The sequence below is a fragment of the Cucurbitaria berberidis genome (genome assembly GCF_010015615.1).
Source record: "Cucurbitaria berberidis CBS 394.84 unplaced genomic scaffold K460scaffold_3, whole genome shotgun sequence".
NCBI classification, from domain to species: Eukaryota; Fungi; Ascomycota; class Dothideomycetes; order Pleosporales; family Cucurbitariaceae; genus Cucurbitaria; species Cucurbitaria berberidis.
Window position 1 is genome coordinate 1,786,179 of NW_024468937.1, and position 16,376 is coordinate 1,802,554.

At 48.3% G+C, this 16,376-nt stretch overlaps 6 protein-coding genes across 6 annotated transcripts; all 6 read right to left on the reverse strand.

Annotated features, from left to right (window-relative positions):
* Positions 1–290: 290 nt before the first annotated feature.
* On the reverse strand, positions 291–2,198 carry K460DRAFT_283303 (carboxypeptidase S1; the record flags this gene model as incomplete). The annotated part of the gene is made up of 4 exons (XM_040928646.1): positions 291–430; positions 487–839; positions 887–1,454; positions 1,502–2,198. The coding sequence occupies 4 exons, from the start codon at positions 2,196–2,198 to the stop codon at positions 291–293; spliced, it is 1,758 nt and encodes a 585-aa protein (XP_040787712.1).
* A 1,212-nt stretch (positions 2,199–3,410) lies between these two features.
* K460DRAFT_405421 (uncharacterized protein) lies at positions 3,411–8,352 on the reverse strand (the record flags this gene model as incomplete). Its single annotated transcript, XM_040936846.1, has 9 exons — positions 3,411–4,097; positions 4,171–4,253; positions 4,307–4,567; positions 4,759–4,785; positions 6,662–6,997; positions 7,061–7,220; positions 7,268–7,921; positions 7,969–8,223; positions 8,272–8,352. The coding sequence occupies 9 exons, from the start codon at positions 8,350–8,352 to the stop codon at positions 3,411–3,413; spliced, it is 2,544 nt and encodes an 847-aa protein (XP_040787713.1).
* Positions 8,353–8,663: 311 nt separating this feature from the next.
* K460DRAFT_405422 (trimeric LpxA-like protein) lies at positions 8,664–9,399 on the reverse strand (the record flags this gene model as incomplete). Its single annotated transcript, XM_040936847.1, has 2 exons — positions 8,664–8,867; positions 8,920–9,399. The coding sequence occupies 2 exons, from the start codon at positions 9,397–9,399 to the stop codon at positions 8,664–8,666; spliced, it is 684 nt and encodes a 227-aa protein (XP_040787714.1).
* Positions 9,400–9,818: 419 nt separating this feature from the next.
* Positions 9,819–11,427, reverse strand: K460DRAFT_284790 (cytochrome P450; the record flags this gene model as incomplete). The annotated part of the gene is made up of 3 exons (XM_040928768.1): positions 9,819–10,687; positions 10,740–11,209; positions 11,264–11,427. 3 exons carry the CDS (start codon positions 11,425–11,427, stop codon positions 9,819–9,821), a joined length of 1,503 nt encoding a protein of 500 aa, XP_040787715.1.
* A 1,008-nt stretch (positions 11,428–12,435) lies between these two features.
* On the reverse strand, positions 12,436–14,082 carry K460DRAFT_282594 (major facilitator superfamily MFS_1; the record flags this gene model as incomplete). The annotated part of the gene is made up of 1 exon (XM_040928582.1): positions 12,436–14,082. The coding sequence occupies one exon, from the start codon at positions 14,080–14,082 to the stop codon at positions 12,436–12,438; it is 1,647 nt and encodes a 548-aa protein (XP_040787716.1).
* A 614-nt stretch (positions 14,083–14,696) lies between these two features.
* Positions 14,697–16,147, reverse strand: K460DRAFT_405425 (uncharacterized protein; the record flags this gene model as incomplete). The annotated part of the gene is made up of 6 exons (XM_040936848.1): positions 14,697–14,994; positions 15,047–15,142; positions 15,189–15,592; positions 15,640–15,713; positions 15,968–16,028; positions 16,076–16,147. The coding sequence occupies 6 exons, from the start codon at positions 16,145–16,147 to the stop codon at positions 14,697–14,699; spliced, it is 1,005 nt and encodes a 334-aa protein (XP_040787717.1).
* Between the last annotated feature and the right edge of the window lie 229 nt (positions 16,148–16,376).

A 16,376-nucleotide genomic window follows, 5' to 3' on the forward strand; every position in this document is an offset into this window, starting at 1 on the left:
GAGTGTGCTTTACCATGGACGCCTTGACTCTTCGCAATGTCCACAGTCTCGAATAGCGGGAATAAGACATTTTGGTCAAGACCCGACGATCGATACCAGTCTCCTATGACGTTTGGGCTAACTAGCGTAGGCGGGTATGCTGTGCGAGCTTACTAAACTAAACTATGGCCCCGCGCCCGCACTAGACACATCATATCATGGAGGAAGGATCAGAGCATGTAGTCTAAGAGTATACTAGGCATTAAGTAACAAGTTGTGCAGCTTCATAACTCGCTCATAGCGAAGGCGAATCAAGCAAGTCGTTTCCCTCCCCTTGACTTCATAGGCCTGCCCAGCGTCCCCACCGCCCTCTTGTTGACACTTCTCCTACTCACCGCCTCTCCGACAGTCCACGTTGGCTCCGGATCTGGCGCATTCAACGCAGTGTTATCTAGGGGTGGGGTCAGTGTGTGCCTCACGTCCAGTTCGTTTACTCGGGTAGCTTACAAGTCGCATTCTTAGGTGTGACATCAAATTGTACCGTCGCATTGCCCTCTCGATACGTGCTTGTGGGGGTTCCCTTAGTCAAATACTTGTCGGTTATGTTCTCCTTGCCAGTTGCAATATCAACCTGCTTCAAAGCGCGCTCAAAGATTTCGAGCGAGGCGAGCGGCTGGTAGAAGGGGACTTCGTGGCCTGACTCGTAGATGCGGAGAAAGGAGAAAAGTCCGGATTGCTTCACTTGCCCGTGAACGATGCCGTCTGAAGTCGAGATATTAACAAAACCGGCGTCGCAATATCCATCCGCGTTGATCATATCTGCCACGACCTGGCCACCAAGCCAGTTGCAGTTGTAGTCACTGCATGTCGGTAAGCATTGTAAGAGTCAAGGGGTTCCGTGACTTACGCATCGCCATAGTAAAGCATAACTTGCACACCCGCGTCCAGCAACTTGCGACATGCCTCAATAGTTCCAGACTCACGATCGTCATCACCAGTGTTGGTGAACGCTGAAGAGACTGTGCTGGAACTTTCAGAGAAGTTCTGGTAAGCACCGATCGCCTTTTGCACCTCTGGTGTGTTTAGATAGTCCACATAGTACGAATACGGGAACGGGTCTGGGGTGAGGTATCGCATATCGTACTCATCCCTGCCAGAATATATATCGTACAGGTTTTCGACCTTGTTGGCGCAGAAGCTATCCGCACGGGCACAGATTGAGTTTTGGCCTGTCGCATAGCAGTCCCTCGTTTGATCGAGACAATTGCCTTCGCCATATAGATTGTTGTACCACTCCGCCTTGACTGTGTCGTTGTATGGGTCGTAGTCGTACGTATTTCCAGGAAACACGGAGAAGTTATAATACGCTTGGTATTGGGTGAGCGGATCAAACCATCCATTGCCGATCAGAACATTCTTCAGGTCAATCTTGTGGGCGCCAGAAATGTTCTTCGCGTTTTGATCGAGGAAGTAGGCTACAACACATTAATAATTCAACTTCCAAAAGACCCAGCATACTCACAGTTAAAGACAGGCGCATAATGACCTCCGTAGCTCTCAGTGGTGAAGCTGAAGCCATTACGAGCGTACTCTGGAAACGCGCCCATGAAGCCTTGTAGTGTCTTCCACATGTTTGGTGCCGCGCCTTCGGTGCTGTTGGCAGTCAGGGTATGGTTTGGTTTTGAAAATGTGCCGCATCCACCATGGGCTTCAGCATAATCAGGACATGTGTTGTTGGGCACCTGAATGATGAAGCCATCGTCTTTGTAACCGGGAATTGGGATTGAGTACGAGAGGCCAACGGTCGTAGGTTGGTCGATGAAGAGCATATTGCTTGCGTTCGTCCACGAATATGGATTGTTGAACGGCTTCAGATCTGGCCCAACACCGCATGGGCCTAACTCCTGGAACAATCCGATCATAGAGCTTGACCCTGGGCCACCGTTGACCCAGACTGTCAATTCTGCGTCCTTTGGGTCTTGATTGCGCGCTTCAAAGAACCAAAAAAAGATGTGCTGGTCGTCATCTACGTCTACATATCCCGAATAGCTTTTCACATTGGGGTCGAGTTCGCAGATTCCCGCGGGAACCTCCTTATATCGCACATTGATGCCTGCATATCCTTCTTTTGTAATTAAATCTGTTGGAGCTGGGACAAATTGCGCGAGGGCGCTGGCTACCAGCAAGGGTACTGTGGAGAACTTTGAGATGCTCTTCATCGCGCAACTTGAGCTTCAGACTTAGTATTGCTAGAAAGTGTCAGAAATGTTAAATACTAAAAGGAATAAAAAGCTAACTTTGTCTAGAGATGCATCGATTTTCCACGACGCAATGGCTCAAATTTTGGAGGAACAGGGGAAGCAGGCAAACGTGGAAAGGTGATTTTTTGCTGGTAACCCATCTTTTAAAGCTCATACAGGCCCATAGCCTGCCGTACACTCTGCATCGAAGCCCTGATAACTAGAAGAGTCACCTTCCACTAGAGGTTAATGAAAGCTTGTCTGGATTCAGAGACCAGGATGTAACTATCGGAGGATCCGCTCGTATTACTGATGACGTCGTAACCCTACGAGTTCATGTCTGAGTAAAATCTCAACGTGCTCCGCCTTCATCCTGGGTTCTAAAAGCTCATTGCTGTTTACCAGAGTCCAGGGACCGAGGAACTGCGAGGTTCACAGCATTGGAGCTGTGGTATTAGGGCTTTTATTGCGTCATCACAGAGCTTCGTGTTCAAGGGAGAGCTTCGTGTGCATGCAGAGGAGCCCACCAGCGCTAGTGAAGCCCAAGTAAGCTTTGTGCCGAGCTGTAGCTTATCATGGATGCCGATATTACGAGTCGATCTATGGCTGTTTCAGGCAGGTACGAAAGAAGGGGCGGGGTACACCACCACTCTCCTGGAGCCCCGAGTTCCGAAGAGTAAGCTTTGTCCCAAGCGATCCGGGTGCTGGGAAAGTTGTTGCCGGTTCTATACAGGTACTTCGAGAGTGCGTTACCGACGTTGAACAAAGGTATCGCTCCTGGCGAATACAGAAGCTTTTGACTCAACAAATAGTAGTGTAGCTAGAATGTAGGCCTCTTCTTACAAGTTTCACACTGTCATCACCCGCGCTTGTCCGATCCATTTTTGACAGGTCTTCTGGTGCACTACAGTGTTTAGAAGGGATTAATATTCGTGTTAATCCTCTTGTGCAGCTTGACATAGAGGGAAGCCATTCGCTATACGCAGGTCTAGCGAAGAGGGCGAGACGGCACTACTAGACAAGCACGCAGTATGCAAAGTGAGCTAGACTTGTGAATGTAGCATTGCCTATCTATGCCATTGAGGCTACCATTGATATCTTTCCATAACCGTCGCTTCGTATGCATTCGTAAAATCTTCCAAACGCCCTATGCTCCATTACGAAGTTTCCACGCCAACACCTCACACTACTTCACAGCACTGTGCCGAAGCCGAAGGTAGTCTTGATACTTCGGACATAGTACTGGTCCCAATTGGTCTTCGTAGGCTCTTCCTGCCCAACCGGAACACCCTTCCACTCAACCCTCATGACCGTTACAGCATCAACGTCATTCTGATCAAACCAGATGGAGAGTGTCGAGTAGTGTCCCGCGGGCCATTGTGCTAGCCGCCATTTCTGGACGATGTGCGTTGGCTCCTCCAGCTCAGTGTACTCTCCACTCACGTTACCGCCAAACAGCTCAAACGTGCCTCCGGGCTTAGCTCCGGTGAAGTTCTTTGGTGGTGAGCGAGTAAACGCGGCAATGCGTTGCGGATCTGTAAATGTCTGGAACAGGTTGGCAGCATCGGTACGGAATTCAGTACTATCGGTGATTGTGGTCACATTGACGACCGCGCCAGAGCTGTTCGTCTGGGAACCAGATGTGCCAGACTTGGAGCCGGTGGACTTATTGACACTCGAGCTCGAATATACCTTAGGTGTCGAGAATCCACTAGCGGGATTTGCACCTGGCGCGTGCTGAATATCCTTTCCATGCTCCACCATGAGCGCTGGGCCAAGCTTTGCAAGGCTTGTGCGTAATTGCGGCAAGATCTTGGATCGAACCAGGTCTTTGACAGGTTGTTTGCTACTGTCCTCGGAGTAGACATCTACGTCAAACTAGAGCAAAGTTAGTCAGCGCGTTTACTACTGAATTGACAACAAGATGATGACTGTTAGTGGAGGAACATACGACATATTCATCTTCCTCTGTGTCATGCGCAACCTCGGGGACTGTGATAGTTCCGCTGGCTTCCTCGCCCTCCTCATTCTTGCCTGCCGACTTGCGTCAGCACGCGAAGGAAGAACAGAACAAAACACTCACATACCTGAGTACTCTAGCTTGAGTTTCACGTCGAAGATTGTGATGACCTTGCCTTTCCGCTGGCTCACGTCCACATCTCCGTCCATGCTCACGACCTTGTCGATTTTGGCTGTTACACCATCATGCTCGGCAGAAATCTGACCAAGCTCCTTGTCAAGATACTCCCGCGCCCAGCCCGACACATCCTTGTTGACCCAATGCCAATTGTTCGGGTTGTGTAGAACCATGGTAGCGAATGCGGAGCGCGATTTTGGGCGGGTACGGACTGCCAGAGTGAATTAGTTGTAAGATTCAATAATTGTCAAGTAACAACAGAGTTTCATATGTAGTGTCAGAGGGAGACTTGAAGTCCAAGTAGCTGATCCGCATGTAAAGAGTACAAGTCTTCTCAGACTGGTGCCAGCGTGTGTCTCATCATACAATCGAAAAATGGGTGGATTCCAGTGCATTACTTACCGAAAGCTAGCTCAGCTGCACCCAGAGCTGTATATGGTGTCAGTCGTGACAATGGACTTTGTGAAGTTGAAGGAATTGTCAGGTTGAAGTAGGTGGAAGGAAGAATGGGAGCTCGAGGCAGAATGTTCGAGAATTACGCCAAGCACCCGGCCCGGCCAATCTCCGATAGGCTGCATTTGGCCGCAAGTTGTGGGACCAGAGATTAGGGCTACAAACGCCGTCATATCCAAATACTGTGACACCATGTTGGGCTTAAGAGATGAAAGATGGTCGCCGTATGTCACGATAACTCTGTCGCACCCATGAGCTTTTCACCTGCCAGAGTCCGAATCTGAACTTTCATTCCTTTCCACCTCACAACAACTGAGAAGCTTCTGGACTAAGGATTGGGAATAATAAATCAATCTGAGGGTACTGAATTGCTTCACAGTCGAATTTCAACATATCATTCTTTGAACATGAAAGTGTTGCTTTCACGCTAAGGAGTCTGATCAGTCACAAGAACAATCTTTATGCAGGTTAGCGTTTCTATTTCAGTCTTCACCGGACTATCACCGGCTTGCCGGTACCGGTATCGTATCTGCAGTTATCCGAACATACGCCGCTTCTACTAATTAGTAGCACATGCTCCATGGACAACAAATTGAACAACTCTGTCAAGCAACTGCGCAATCAGGCATCGGGCGAGGAGAGCGAAATGTTCTGGAAACCTCGACGAGAAGAAGCCCAAGCATATGCGAGAGCTCCATGATATCCAATCGCTTCCGATGGATCTGTTGTAGGCTATTCTGACAAGAGCGGGCAAAGACGGAAGAGGAAAATTCTTCTTTAGCCCGATGAACGACACTTACGATGCTGCGAAGAAGTTGATGCTTCCCATACGACCGGCCAGGTATGATATCGTCAGCAAGGCGTTGGAAAAGCATTCGTGTGCTGCTGATGGTCCCTATCAAGCCATCCTGGATGGGATGATGGACACTTGGGTGGTTGAGAAAGAGAGGGACTTCAATAAAGTGATGAAACCTGTCAAGGAGATTATAGGACAGATCAAGGAACCGCATGTGGCACTAGGAGAGTCGACAGATCGTCACGTATCAAAGATAGGCGAGCAACTGCTTCTCATTGCGAAAGCAGCAAGGGAGGAGTACAGAACCGTCATTTTGGGGTTGCCAATCGAGTGCGGCTTAAATCCAGAGCTGGAGTTTCATCGAGGGTAGCAACGGGTCGGAGCTGATAGCTTCACACGCAACCTTGTAACCGAATAATTCATTGATATATACCTTCCAAGGAACATTGCTCGAGCTCATACTCATGTAGCACATGCGGCACTTCCGATGAGTGATAGTAGATGGAGTTTATCCTCAAGCTTCCGTAGGTAAAATCGAAGAATGCGTTCAAAAGGCGCTGATCACCTTTCGACCCAATCATGTTAGCTCTATCAATCTTCAGAATGGGAGCAGGCTGTCATCAAGAGGAAAGAGGCGGCACTGCCTTCTTTGGTGCAACCTTGAAACCCTCTATTACTCTTTTTTTCTTCGCAATAGCTCATTCGATGCGCTCTTCCTAAGTGTAAACATCTCGCGCATTTCCCTGACTTGGCTACTAACAGATGTAAAGGAAGCTACTAATACATTAGGCCCAGAACTCTTCTCTTCTCCTTTCCTTCACTCATCTCGCCATAGACCATCACGGCCGTTATGCAGGCAGCGCTGTACCCGATGAGCCTGCCAGCAAGATAACCCAACATAAATCCCCAGATATCCAAGCCTGAGCCACATGTCAAACCCAAAGAGCAGCCCCATGAACCCAGTTACAACGCCAACTTGCATCATGGCAAAGTAGAGAAAGAAATACACGGCCTTCAAAAAATAACGTCTCTTCCGCGAGCGAGGCTCCAATTTACTGAGAATGAGCGAGAGGAGAACACAGGTCGCAAAAGACATTGCTAAGGTGTATGGCGTGTAGATAATGAATGCATCTAGCGGCGTGAAGACCCCGGATGCAAGGAGGATTACTGTCCAAATGCATATTTGTGCAATCGTGAACAGTGTTGCGTGTATGAGGGTAGAGAAACTAAAAATGTTGTAAAAGTCATAGTCTGGATCATGTTCGAGGAAGTCGGGGGCCTGAATTGGATCTTCCTGTCGATGGAGCGATGAGAGAATGCGTGGTTGTAAGACTAAACAGTGTGTCTCCTCGGGGATATTTTGTTGGCCCAGAGGCGGGGATGGTAAGACGTCTAGATAATTTCAATTAGCCCGTGGTATTCAAGACATGGTTGCAGCTGCAGTGCTTGACTAACTGGTTAGGTAACCCTCAATCAGAGCGGCGATTGGTGCGAATAGGAGCACAATTGCGATGACTTGCCCGAATGTCCACTCCCGACTCTCGGGCTCAATATCGTACTTTTGGTACCACAAATTTAGTGCGCCCCAAGCATAGCTGACTGCAAGCCACCAGACCTTTAGTTTGTCAGCAACAGTCCGTCAAGCATATGAAGAACGTTTACCTCGAAGACCTTCGATGACACCACATTGAATAGGATCTGATAGCAAAGAAAGACTACGAGCAAGGGACGATAGAGAAATATTGTTGAGAAGACAGGTAACGGCGAGTCAAGGTTGCTCCAGCTGTGGATTCTCCTCAGCAGTTTCCTTGAGCAAGTGCTACACCAATCACGCAGCGCGAGGTACGCGTCGGTTGATGCTTGATAAATCTGACAAAGACGAATAAACATGCCGATGATCAGGAGAGTTATCGAGATCCCCGCGCGCTGATTCCCTGCCCTATTATTGAAGCCAGTCGGATTTTGATGTGGTAAGAACGAACAGATGGCAGGCTTGGAAACAAATAGTATAACATCCTCGCGGGTTATCTTGTCATCGAAATACCATGTATACTGCGCGGTAGGAATAAGGGCGAGGGTGAGTAGGATCACCAGTATAACCATACCGGGTATTCGCCAAAATTGTGCCAATTTGTGCTTGCGGAAGTGGTCGCGAAGGAAGGTCAAACAACAAAGGTGGGTAATGCTTGAGAACCAAGCTAGCTGAACGATTTTGTGCCAGTGGTATATTGATATGCCACACCGTAGCTGTGTGAATCCGCTGATTATGATTGATAGGCCCGTGACTAATTGAAAGTCACTCAAGATCAACATGCACTATTCTAATTAGCGAACTCCAGCTACGAGTTGGTTGACTGGTGTACATGTTTAAGGGCATTGCCGGTGCGATCCTTCCAGGTCGGGTCATTCCAGTCACAATGAGAACCTTGATGACTTCTTTTCAGTCTCCAGCTGAGAAAATATCTATCTATCGGGTTCGTTGTAAAACGTTTGTCATGAGTTGTGACCTGCTTGTTTGGGTCGCCAAAAGGGCGTATATCTGGGCGATATATAAAGACATAGTAGATGAGAACAATGAGCAGAGATAATCCAGCAGTGAGAGTGTATGAGAGACTGACCTACGCAGGGGTTAGGGTCATGCAACTAATGAACGGTTTGATACGTACACCGATACCTGAAATATCTGGATATGGTGATAGCTCTGTGGGTGAGTCCGAACAATCGTAGCGGCAAGAACCGCTGCCCATTTTTGATTGTTTAGATGTTGGTACAGCTATGGCTGGGAGCGTAAAGTATACTCGTATCACGAACAGATGACGATGAAACAGCCCGCTCAGCCCCTCGGTATGCCTAAAACAATATTGGCCAATGAAAGCTTCCTATATCCGGTACCAACACTTCCGAGCCTAATTCAGGACTTTTGCCGCTGGAAACGACGTTGAGTTCCGCGCCAAGTACTGTACTAAGCCACATTGCTCCTATGGCCACGCGGTTGGAAGATCCCATGAACAGCCCTGGAGGCATCTCTCATGTCCGCCTAGGTCTTGGCGGCTGCCTTCTATGTCCACTTCGCAACATTGTTCGGAATGAGCTTTCTGAACATGTCCAGCTGTTTTGTATGGACTGCCATTTTCGCGTCCAGTATCTCAGGTCGTAGTTGCAGCGTTTTGTCGATGCGCTGCTCAGAGCCGCTGAAAACAACCGTGTAATCAGGCAAACGTGTATATGGAGAGATGACCGAGGCAGCCGAGATGGTACAATACTATCCATGATGAGTCATTTCACAGGTTAGTGACGTGTGCGGGTTTGCCTACCTTTCCAATAATACATCCTCTTCCTAACACTGCACCTACTTGAACCACACTACCTTCACCAATCTCTGTAGCCTCTACGATGGCGTTGGACTCCACCACCACATTCTTACCCAAAAACGTACCCTCACCTCTCAATGAACCTGCGCTTGTACTGTTTCTAGCTGAAGCCATGCTACTCCGCCTACTCTCATGATCTAACTCGGCGCCCATGCCCACACCAATCTTCGCTCTCTCGTATACGACACATCCTTCACCAAGAACTACAGGCGCGAGCGCACTGCTGATCTTGCTATGTGGATGAAGTACCGAGTTTGGGCCAATGGTGATCGGCTGCGTACCAGTGAACTGGGCGTGCTGTGCGACGAGGACGGATGCGTCGAGGGTAATCGATGAGGGTTTCGGTAGGAGTGAGGTACGCTTCGGGGCGGTCGAAGAGCGGCGATCGGGCGCAGACCGTGCTGGATTTGGCTGTGCTGACATTGCAAGAATCTTCAGACCTTAACGTTTCTTGTTGTTAAGTAAAGTGAAGCTTGAGACATTTGAAGACGCGCTTGACGCGTCCCGGAGGTAGCGTATCGCCGAAGCACGTGACCATGAACCCCGTATCTCCCTTAAACTTCATACTTCATACAGAGATGCACCAACACTTAACACACATCATCAGCTACATTTTATGAGCTAGTTCTCAGTGCTTTGCTCATTTCGCGATCGAATTGTACATTGCAACCTCTACAGTACCAAAACTGACAGGCTTTCTCTCAGCGATTCAAGGATTATATCATCGTAATCTTGTCAACATGGGTTCCAAGCAACAATGAGGCTAGGTATAATTTCTGTGTCTATTGTGTGCTCTGAAAAGACTCTATGACAGCTTGCAAATGGAAGAGATGTGACCCAATTTAGAAGCTAAAGTCCCAAGTCGCTTTAACATCTTCCCTCAAAGTCATTCTGACCATAGGCTTATGCACTGGTCCGGCCACCTGCGCCGCCGTGTCTCTCCCATCCTGTTCGGGCTCTTTCCACACGCCTTCAACCGGCGAAATGTCATATCGCATGACCATGATTGCCATGAAACTAGCGATATGGTACAACGCAAGATTCTTCCCACAACACGCACTAGCACCATTGCCAAAACCCCGAAAAGAAAGATGTGGCGTTTTCTCGTTGAAGCGACTAGCGACAAATTTGTCCGCGTCTTTGCCCCATACATTCTTATCGGAATGCAAAGCTTGATTTGCGATAATAAGCCAACCACCCTTCTTGAGGTAGTAGCGGTTATCTCCATCACCAACGACAATGTTCTCAGTAACCAGTCGAACACCAATGCCAGTAGCTCGGTAGCGCGATACTTCCTCGACGGCGGAGAACAGTATCGTTGCAGTACGTAATCGGCGTAAATCGATGCGATGGATAGACCTTCCGTCCTCCGATGTGACCGTAGTCGTGATAGCCGAGACCTGGTTGCGAACGTCCGTGAGCAAGTTCGCATCCGCGAAAATGTGGAAAATTGTCCAAAATGAGGTAGGAACTGTGTTAGCGAAAGAGCCAAGAGCACTTGCGCATTCAAATCGAGCAACATCGCGGTCATCGAGCTTCGCTTTGAAAATTGGGTAGTGAGCGTTGACGATTGGTGAACCTCTGACGAGATGACCACTACGCAAATACTCGTCGAGCGCTTTGACGATAAACTCACGACCTCTCATGCCTTGGAATAGCTTGGACACAATGCACTTTGGTAAGAAACTGGTCACGCAAAGCGCGAGGGTATCTCTCTCAAATTCCCTGGATTCCATGTGTAAGCGGATATACTATTGTTACACGCTGAGTGACATACCAAAACGCTGCTTCTACTTCCGAATCCCAGAACGGGTTTTCTGGACCATACGTACTCTCACTGAGCACGTACAGAATCTCGTGTTTGACCCACTCGAAAAGATTTAGCTCTACGCCAGGATTCGGCGTTTCCATCGTCTTGAATCGCTCACTGACGATTCTTGCAGCGTCGTAGTTCATATCTGCTCCGGTCTTCGAGTTGAGAATGCGCTTTGTAGTTCTTACACCCTCTAGAAGCATTGAGTCTCCTTCCGTGGTAGCGCCCAAATTGGCCTCGAAGTTACCAAGGGAGCGCTTGCTGCAACCAACTAGCGTGCAGACAAATTTCGCAAACCACGACCGCGAAGACAATACTCGGGGTTGACGCTCGATAAACGGCATTATTTTCACTGATCCGATAATATAAAAATTGGTGCCCAGAATGGAGATCTTCGCTATTGGCTCCTGTAATGTTACACTGCCAGATCGTCAATGACAATCACGCTTATAGTAATTCATAATTGGCCTTTACCCAATGTCCGAGAAGTATTGCATCCTTCGTTTCATTATACCAATCAAGTGTCCAATGTGAGGAATCGGAATGGATGGTGGTACACATGGCGGCTCCCGAAGTCGATCCTGTGACCGGACGAATCGTCCTATGACCAGGATGCAGCTTGTGAGTGAAACAATCATACTACAAAGGGCTAAATGGGATGTGAGAAAAGTAGAGAGAACTTGGCGATGTTCAAACATGATCGATGATCAATATTGAGATAATTCAGTGTTTGGGCCGGTGCGAGTTCAAATACATCGTAACAGATACATCTTACTGTGTTCAAGGTGGCAGATTCTCGTGTAGGCGATACCCTTCATTACAAGATCGGTATGCTGTGTATTCCCCGATGCTAACTTCGCCACAAAGCCGCAGTGAGATTCAGCTGTTGCCCACTTTCCAATTTCAGTCTGGAAATCGACTCGTCCTTTGATCAGCTCCATATGTGGACACTAACGAATGTGGGAGCAGCCGCATGGCTGCTCCCGTTCGTTAGAAGCCGCGTTTATTGCATGCTTAATAGCATAATCCTTACATACATCTTGTTGCCTGAATGCAGGTAAGTGGCGTTGCGGACAGCATGACACCGAAAATTGGCCTCCATTGTGACCCTGCGTACATGGTTATTAAGGCCCGTACCATGTCGTCCGCACATCCCCGCAGAGCGATCAATGATTGCGGCAAGTGATTGATTTGACGGTCAACAGGGGCCGTAGGTTTGATATCAACCCAAGAGCTGTTATAGGCTCTTTGAAGCCCGAAACCCCGAGTATATCGGGGACTAATACTACCTCTGGTAAGCCTGTGCTAGTCCTTCATTATCAGCAAATATGGAAGGCCGCGCTAACCAGATCCAATTTTCCTACGTTCAGTCCACACCCATGGACCTCAAGCCCATGTACCTCTCTGAATTTAGACATGCGCTGATTCAAGTATCAAGAGCTTGCTGACTTTCGTCAATTTGGAATAGATTCGTACTCTAACATGTGTCTCCGTGTTCACTGGTGCAAGAAATATACCTTTTGAGATTTTATACTTGCTTGATTATAGGTTTCATACACACATTGCAGCCTGTCAAGATAGAAGGTTTTAATGTGGTGGTGATTTCATTGAACCTTATACCCTACGACTGAGAGCTTTCTCACTTATTATTCTCTCTCTTTCTCGGTCCGCTCATTGACAACTTCCATATCTTGCCTCTTCCCTTCCGCATCAAGCCCGTACTGTGTGTCAAGACTCGTTCGGAGCGGAACATGTTTCTCAAGTGCCACTGCAATAAAGCCAGAAGCTCCGAATGCCATAGCAGCGAACCAAACCGCCTTCAGCGCACTTAGGTATACCGTGAAAACTTGAGTTCGTGTGACTATAGGTAACGAGTGAATGAAGGGGCCTGTAGCGAACTGGTATGCACTTCCTCCTTTTAGAGCCTCTCGGACGGTGGGATCCGATATTTTAAACCTGTTACGGTCAAAATAGTTATTGAAGATAATACCAGGGATAGTGACCCCCCAGACGTAACCAAAGCTACGTAGAAAAGAATATACGCCTGTAGCTGCTGCAACGTCTTCTTCCGTGAGGGCGGCAAGTGCAGCAGGGAGTGTTGTTGGAAGAATCATAGCTCTTCCAACCGCGTCGATGATCTGAAAGGTTGCCCATATTCCAGCATGCGTGTCGGCCGTCAATAGCGTATTGAGTCCTGGTCCTATCGTACTAAGCACGAACCCAATGAGATGGAGCCTGCGATAGTGTCCGGTTTTTGACAATATAATACCAGCGACTGCTGATCCTGGAATCAGGAGGAACATGAAGGGCATGAAGTTGACGCCCGTGCCCATGAGTGAGGTACCTCGAACCGCCATGAAGTACACTGGCCAGAAAAAGCACACCCACTGCAATGCCATTGAGGTAACAAATATCATGTAGAATGCTGCGGAAGAGGTACGATTGGCGAATACGCGTGGTGGTACGCAAGGGTTTTGGCATTTGGTCTCGTAAAAATGGAAACCAACCCAACCCATCGTCCCGAGAACGAGAGGTGTTATGATACGCCACGATGACCATGGGTAAATGGTACCACCGTAGACTAAGCCTAGAAGAAGTGCGCAAATGGATCCGATGAAGATCACGTTTCCAGTCCAGTCAATGCGAGTGAGAAGTTGGGACCAGGAGATTTTATGATGGCGGATACGAAGGAAGACAACGAGTATGGGGAGGACTAACGCACAGATGGGCAGGTTGATGAAGAAACACCATCTCCAATCTTTCTCCGCCAGTGCACCGCCGACGATAGGGCCGGCAATAGCCCCAAGGGCTGCGACGGACAGTACGACACCGAGGTAAGTCCCTCGCTCTTTCAACGGCACCAGATCACAAACAATCAATTCCACCATCAGCATGATACCACCGGACCCAAGCCCTTGGATTGTACGCCCCGCTATCATAGTCGTTGTATCGTTTGCTCCGCCAGCAATGCCGCTACCCACCGCAAAGATCACCACTGCGGTGATCATTGGCCACCGTCGACCGAAAACGTCGCAAAACTGCGCGAAAGCAGGCTGCACAACGGTTTGCGCGAGAACGAAGCAATTCGCGATACCGATGTATTTGTCGTCTGAAGAGAGCGCCGTGGATATCTCCGGGAGGGCTATTGCGATGATTGACCCATCAAGCGACGAGGTGAAAGCTATCAAGCACAGCGAAAAAATGACCAGCCAGAATGCCAGTCCCTTGGGCTTCGGTGTGTCGGATGTGTTCAATGGCGTTGGATTGCTCTCAGGTTTCACAACTGTGGACATGATTTCGGAGAGAGGTTGTGCGGCGATTAACGACACAGGCTGACGTTGGCTAGGAACTCCTTGTAAAGCTGAGTTGTTTTTGAACTTAAATGTATGAATGAATGTAGGACGAGAACTTTTCGAAGTAGATTTGAAAGAGCTTGCTCTCGGTAAAACATAGCATTCACAGCGAGCCAAGACTTTTCAACCTCTACCCGTGCCAAATTCAGTGTGTCTTCCATAAGCCCTGGAAGTACCCTGCACAAATTGCCCGCCGATTACAGGCCTGGTACATGGTGCGCGCTTGGATATGCAAGCAATGAACTTGGCTCTGCACACCCAATTTTTACGCCGTGACATGGGTACCGACGTACATTTTCCAAATTGAGGCACAGTATTTGACTATAGGCACCCTGAGTGTCGGTATCGAGTCATGCGGTAATGATTGGTTTGGATTCCAATCCTTTCCAGGATATTCTACATTTAACCGGGGAGACGAGCGCCAGTCCGTTATTATCGTCAGGTGGAGATAGTCAGTTGAATCTGTGGGAATCTGATGCCACTTCTCTCATATGGTAAGATTTGATTGCTAAAGCTGGTAAATTCATGCCTTCCTCCATTAACGAAATGCTCTCTTATGATATGCACGTTCCGTCTGGCGAGGCATTGGCTGTCGAATCCTTCACCGAGCAGGGATCTTTCGTAACAGTCATGTCTACAGTAGTTCCAAAAGTCTTCATGGAATCGAGCTCGGAAAGACCACCGGGCGCATGCTTTCTTCGAGTCGCGAGCCGAACAGCTCGTTCAGGCCCGACGACCTCATCCGTACATTCTCCAAGCAATGACTGAAATCGCTTATTACGAATATGACGACCAAGCTTTGCGGTAGGTGCGATGCAAGTGATAACGAGGCCCACCGTAAGCTCGACCATACTAGCAAATGAATTAATCACTAAACTGTGAGAGGGCAGAGCCAACTTCTTACTGCGAAGCCATGCTTGGCATACTGTCGACGAGCAGGTCCTTGCTACCGAACGATCGGACTCGGAAGATCAAAGAGATGATGCTGGCCATACAAGCTCTGTTCTTGTGAGTAAAAATACTAGAATCGCTAACAAGGTACTCACAATGCTCCAGATGAAAAGATTAAGTATACCCCAAGCTTCCTTTTCTTCCTGATTTGAAGTTTTGCAACTGCAGGAAGCGGAATTATCAGGATATAGAAATCACTGATAACACCGAAAATGCCCGTAGCAATGCTCATTTTCTGAATGGCGGCATCGCTCCCCGCACACTGACGGCTCGCCATTCCAGCTAGGAATGACACTCTGTCTGTGCCACCTCGAGGCCGGCACGATACTACTTGTATGACGAAGTTTGTGGCATAGAAGGTAAAAGTAGTTATAATACCCACCCAGCAAAGCGATCGCAGCCATTTGATCGGTTTAAACGCGCTGAGAATGAAGAACATCAATGTAGCTTTTACGAGCCAGACGGTTGCTGGTAGAAACATCTGATAAACAAAGGTCACCTATGACTATTTAGTGGACAGGTTTTGAAAATCCTGCGGTTTCTTACCACCAGGAGAGGCTTGGTAAGGTTGCGAATCTTGATGTCCCATGCATGATAACCGTAGGAACGTTTATTGTCCACTTTTCCAGATTAGCGTAGTTTCTAGAATTAATTTTCTGGTGTGCCTTGGTCCTTACAGAATATTAAAAGCGAGAGGGAGAGCAGGAGCATTGGTAAGGTAACCCAGAAAAAGTCTTAAAGAAGTTAACCCGAGAGATACTAAATTCGTTACAAGTCTACTTGCAGTCATCTACGGTTGTTTTACGGATGAGTCGTTTCTTCGAATAGAGACGTACACTGCTAAAAAGCAGTAGGAGAAAAATGCAAATACTACAGGCGATGGTGAGGGAGTGATATCCAACCCGCTTAGGATGGTCGAAATTTGGGATTACCCTCTTTTGAAAGTCAGTGGTTGGTAGCATGTCGAGGGATAGAAACTCACAGGCGGAGGTGGAGCAAATGGGTAATCATCCGCTAGTGCCCACATCCATTTTGGAATATCTACACCAGCCATGGTTAGAAAACTTGAAAAGCAGATATCCTGCGTAGCAATAAGAGGGAGATGTGGGGCCCTGATTGAGTGTCCAGTTCTCCAAGAGAACTCCAGTGGTCAAATATAAAAGGTTCCGTGAAACTGTGGGGCCTCAACAACCGCCGCAAGAGATATGACCCACACGTATCATGTGGCAAATACCATACTGAGACTCCTCTGGAGTGCGCACTAATCGCCGGGATGCAAAGTG